The sequence below is a fragment of the Limulus polyphemus genome, unplaced genomic scaffold (genome assembly GCF_000517525.1).
Source record: "Limulus polyphemus unplaced genomic scaffold, Limulus_polyphemus-2.1.2 Scaffold23, whole genome shotgun sequence".
NCBI classification, from domain to species: domain Eukaryota; kingdom Metazoa; phylum Arthropoda; class Merostomata; order Xiphosura; family Limulidae; genus Limulus; species Limulus polyphemus.
Genome location: NW_013665633.1, coordinates 600,927 through 606,579, shown reverse-complemented (window position 1 = coordinate 606,579; position 5,653 = coordinate 600,927). Strand labels below are relative to the sequence as shown.

The following is a 5,653-nucleotide window of genomic DNA, read 5'->3' as shown; positions in this document are numbered from 1 at the left end:
AAGCGTTATAACAATCACAATTATAGCCTGCGAAGTGTATAGCAAACCAATAGTAGATACTGTTTTTGTTTTTTTTGGTCACGTTGCGTTGGTAATATTTATAAGCGTGTGGAGAGTTTCTCGAAAATTCAGATTACGTAACAGTACAAAACTACACTTGCGTTTACGTATACACATATATTGTTGATTCTTACACTCGAGAATATTCTATAACTTTTGAGTATATTTAACACTACAAGCTATGCATGTTCCTAAATATAAACTTAATCTAAACAACGTCGATATTAAGATAAATAATAACAAATTCGTTACAACATATATAGTGTTTATGATATGCCTATAATCTCTGTAGTGTGAAGACTTTGTTGTACATACGAATATATATATTATTTTGAAAACAAGTGAAATGCGTGCTGTTTATTTATCGTTGAGTTTATTGCCAACAAGTCAGACACCTACTTCAGTAGAATCCTAAGCCCAACAACAATATATAATATATTTAAGAAATACAAATAAAAGCCTTTTATTTTGAAAATTAGCGAAAAAGAAGATTATATTTTTAAATTTCTGACATATTATTTAACCCCCCAGTGGCACGGCGGTATGTCTGCGGACTTACAACGCTAGAAACCGGGTTTCGATACCCATGGTGGGCAGAGCACAGACGGCCCTTGTGTAGCTTTGTGCATAATTAAAAACAAAAACAAACATATTATTTATTTATGTTACTTCCCTTATATCATTTGTAGCTTCAGGAACATGTTCTCAAGCCTTCGAGCTACGTGTTATTTGTTCTTTCAACCTAAATCTTATGTTAACAGTTTCGTTGTCACTGGTAACTTGATGAAGGACTGTTGCTCGTAACGTCATTTCCTTGTTTTATGAATAAAGATATTTTAATTTGGCGAGTATTTCACCACTACTTTATAATATATTTTGCATTTTATTATGTCATCCCATACACAATTATTTTATTACTAATATTGTTGTACTGAAAGTATAAAATTAAATATATATGGACAACAAAATTGGAAAAAATATTTGATTTCTTAATATTTCTCCGTTGATTAAAGAGGTTTGTTTATTTATTATTAAAAACGCTGATGATATGACAGAAAATAGCTTAATTCAAAAACGATTTAAGTTTAAAATTCATGATAACTTTTATGCACTTGGCTCCAGGCTAGGTGATCCCACACTACAGCTTATTATGCCAACACTCACTACACTTATAAGGTTTCACGCCACACACACACCCCTCACGGCCACCTTGTACTCCCGTCACTAAAATCATAATGAGCAGAGAGTAATCGAACAATTCTATCTGGATAAATGGATTTTGGCTTTTTTGACTCCTATTTCGAGAAATCAGGCGTGACGTGACATACATTGGTTTATATATAGGTTAGATACTGATTTTACGAACTACAGACGAAAGCTATGCTTCACAATACTACTGAAATAAACATCTTTGAACCCATTTATGTATAGTTTTAGCACTAAATTTGAAAATTATTAAAAATTAATCAAAGTCTAGTAATATGGAACTCTTTAAATTAATTGTCGTGTAGATATTTATGAAGTGATTATTGAACTTTTGTGAACCCAAATCGGACAATCTAAATAAAATTGTGAATTTTTGTAAATGAAGACGTCATTTTATAAAAGATAATTTTATAATTTGTTATGAAGAGCGACAAAAAGTTTTACCTTCAGTCGCTTAGCCGGAAGTTACATAGGCTTAATAAATGAATGTACTTGGCAGTAAGCTTGAGAGACAACCTGGGGCGCTCAGAAACTTGTTTCTCTTCAGCCCCTACACGCGGATTTAAGATTTAGATATACTGGAGTGTGATTAGACTTACAGGCATCATGGTGGGTATGATAACTTCCGATAGTTGTGCTTAATTTCTAACTTGGGAGGGTAACATTATCTAGTTATTTTGCCACAAAAGCATCCAGATGAAGCCACGAATATCAGACGCGACGAATGTAGGTTTAATGATGGGAAACACACTATTTAATAGATCACTATCTTCTCATATCCAAACACTACGGGCCTTATTATTACACTTTAGAAGCTGGACTCTGATTGGATTACATCTAGAGCAAGGTCGCCAAAAGCCAACGCGCGTGGGAGTGGCAATCAGAATAAGGTCATTCGTGTTCAGAAAATATTTTAAAACTTACCTTTGTCTTTGCAACTAAGTGTAAACGTATATCTGACCAATGACGTTAGATCAAGAAGGAGAAAACGTTTTAATTGGTTGGCTGGCTTAAATTAAAAGATTTGAGTTAGCCTGTATTGCAATCATTTGTTAAGTGTTAGTTCGTAGTATCTATGGTGTAATAAGCTAGGAAGCAAACAAATGAGGGGGATTTAGCGCATATTGGGAGAAGGAAGATTACAGCACTTAATGCTGTACTTGTTAAAATTGACTTACGTGTGAGCGTTTCACTTAAACTCCGAAGAAAACTTAAAGTATTGAAATGTATTGCAGTTGAAAGTAACTATAATTACATGAATGCCAGAGTTGCACAAGCTTCGATACCAATAAGAGGCAGGACAAGAATACTTAACCCGACAGTTTCTGTTTTATGGAGACCGGTTCTCAACACTCCTAGGTGTCAGTAGTCTCAACAAGTGGTCGTAACAGGTCTCCTTAACCATATTTGCTGATAAGTAATAACTGTCGATAAAACGTGCATATAATGGCCGAGTTGAAGCACGATGAAAGAATTTCGACTACAAAATCTCTTCTGATGTATCTTGTCAGGTAGTATTTATTTTGTCCCCGTTTTAGCATAATAGTAAATGATGTAGCTTTAAGAAAGTAAGAGTAAATTATGGAGGTAAGTTTCAAACAAATAATAGAGAGAAAAACCTGTAAAATATCGGAATTACATGACGTCATTTAATGTTCAATTAAACCGAAATATGTAGACATTTAAATACTTGTAATAGATATATCATATCCAACTCGGAGTATCCACGTTAACGTAGCGATAATAAAATGTCATGCTGGTTACTTAGTTTTGTAGCAGAATATTACAGTAAAAATCAGAATTAAGCGCAGAGTATCCATGTTAACGTACTGATAATAAAATGTCATGCTGGTTATTCATAGTTTTGTAGCAGAATATTACAGTTAAATCAGAATTAAGCGCAGAGTATCCACGTTAACGTACTGATAATAAAATGTCATGCTGGTTATTCATAGTTTTGTAGCAGAATATTACAGTTAATTCAGAATTAAGCGCAGAGTATCCACGTTAACGTACTGATAATAAAATGTCATGCTGGTTATTTAGTTTTGTAGCAGAATATTACAGTAAAAATCAGAATTAAGCGCGCGCGTGCAAGCGTTTGTGATCAGCATTTGTAAATCTGAGCACGTCCTAATAGTTAGTCAAAAATAAAAAACAAACCATCGCTCCCAGCACTTTTGGGCTGTGGGTGCATAATAAGAGTGACGGTCAAATCCCATCATGTTTTTAAAGTAGTCCACGAGTTGGCGATGGGTCGTGTCGACTAGCTTTCTTCCCTATACTATAGTCTGTTACTTAAAACACAAACAATATGAGTAAGGTTGTTTTTAGAGTTAGAACATTAAACTAATAACTGTTAATAAATCTATACACCGTAATAACCAAAGAATTTTACCCTTTAGTAGTTTAATCAGCTTGTACAAGCTTGAGTTGTTTTGCGCGAAACTCAACAACAGTCACAGTGTTCGTTTGATTCTTCATGGTAATTCCCTCTTTTTTTATAAATCCGTCAGTTGTGTACGTCCTCCCTTCCTTTGCAACTTTAAAATGGCAGTTTGCCAGATTCTTATAGTACGTCAGTGTGACGTCAATATTTAAGTAAATTTTCGTTCTTACCTTTCCAGGAATGAGTCAGAGTTCAGATGTATCTTATGTTTCAATTCACCGTCACACTGACTTATGAACCGGTTTTATTTAGAATAATTCGAGTTCAGTCAACCCTTAAAAAAAAAACAACCAGGGAGCTTTAGTTATTTTCTTTTTTGTAACCCAAATAATATTTCGTTAGTTTTGTCAGAAAACTTCTGGTTGAACCATAAATGTTTCGCATTTAATTCTGCAACATGGAATGCTAACACTAGAATACCTATCTGTTCTTTATAACTTTTTCTCTATTTTATGCCAGTCCTAATAAAAGTTATAAATCATTTCAGCTATCATGTTTCTTACTGTTGAATTACTAAAGTAGACTTAATCGAAAATGTTTCTTGACAACTCATATTGCTTAGAGTAAAAGACTGCGTCAGAACATGTACTGACTTATTAACATTAGGTTGAAATGTGCATTACTATTAAAGCATGTATCGACACCTTCAAGTAAAGTTGAAATGTGTGTCAGAACATTTCTTGACACTTTTACGTTAGGTTTAAATGTGTGTGAGAAAAAAAGTTGGTGTCTTTTCGTTAGTTTGATATGTGCGTCAGAATATGAATTGGCATCTTTGAGTTGAAAACCTGCGTCAGTGTACGTTTACAATTTACTTACGTTAGATTAAATTCAGTAGAAAACATATATCAATACCTTTGTATATAAACAAACTCTGAGTCAGAATATATATTGATTTTACTTAAGATTCAACTGTATCAAAACATATACTGATAATTTACTGTCTATTAGGTTTAAGTATGCTAAGACATATACAACAAGTTACTTTACGTTAGGTTTAAGTATGTGTACCAACAAAATACGGTAGGTTGAAGTGTGTTGTAATATATATTAATAAATTTCTTGACGTTAGGTTTAAGTGTGTTACAACATGTTCCACAAAGTTACTTTAAGTCAGGTTGAAGTGTGTGTCAGTACAACTTATTTTTCGTTCGTATCACTTACAGTTACGACGCATTGAATTCCACACAACTTTCAATGATTGGTGTTAACCCTTGATGTATTACAGGATGGGTAGTTTTACTTCGACTCCAAAGATCCTGAACGAAGACAGGGCGGACAGTGATTTGGATATAAGAGAAAAAGTTACCCGGGAAGAGTTGATGCTGAAGTGTAAAGAAGAGTTATCACATCTACCTCTACAAATTAAACGTTCATTTCATTATCTACAAGGACTTCCCGCCCCCGAAGAATCGACAGTGGACGGTGTGAAACCACGTGACCCGGAATCTATTCGTATTATGCAATGGAATGTATTATCACAATGTAAGTTCTCAGTTTTTTAAAAAAAAGTGTACAGACTTTACATAATTTAAGATAGAAATTACTTTACATTTGTTCCGCATAGGTTACAATTACAGCATCATTTCTTTACGAAATTAGAATTTTTTTTTTCTTGAAATTTGATAATCGGATTTGAAAATAAAAAAAAAGGAAAATAAAAATAACTTTTAATTTATTTTCGTAAGAATTATAGACCACGAGATCTACGTGAAATACACGTTTTAATAATTTCTAAGTGTTGTTAAAATACGAAATGATTACGTCTATCAAGAAAATGTCGTAGATTAATTGCTGAATGTTTAAAACGGTGCTGAAAATCGAAAAATCTCTTACTAATCCCTATTACCCATGATGACCAGCAAATAATTTATTTGTTGTATTGCGTCGCCCCCCCCCAGGATGACCAGCAAATAATTTATTTGTTGTATTGCGTCG

General features: G+C 33.4%; 1 protein-coding gene across 4 annotated transcripts in view; it reads left to right on the top strand.

Moving 5' to 3' along the window:
* The window catches only part of LOC106458554 (nocturnin-like), a 77,695-nt gene that overhangs the window by 66,299 nt on the left and 5,743 nt on the right, over positions 1-5,653 (top strand). For 3 of the 4 annotated variants that reach the window (XM_013918081.2, XM_022385065.1, XM_013918088.2), the window contains one exon: positions 4,944-5,200. In XM_013918081.2, coding sequence (XP_013773535.1) covers positions 4,944-5,200 — 257 coding nt within the window. Of the gene's footprint in view, positions 1-2,433; positions 2,778-4,943; positions 5,201-5,653 lie in introns of those variants that run through there. The other variant, XM_013918074.2, reaches the window with a different exon arrangement.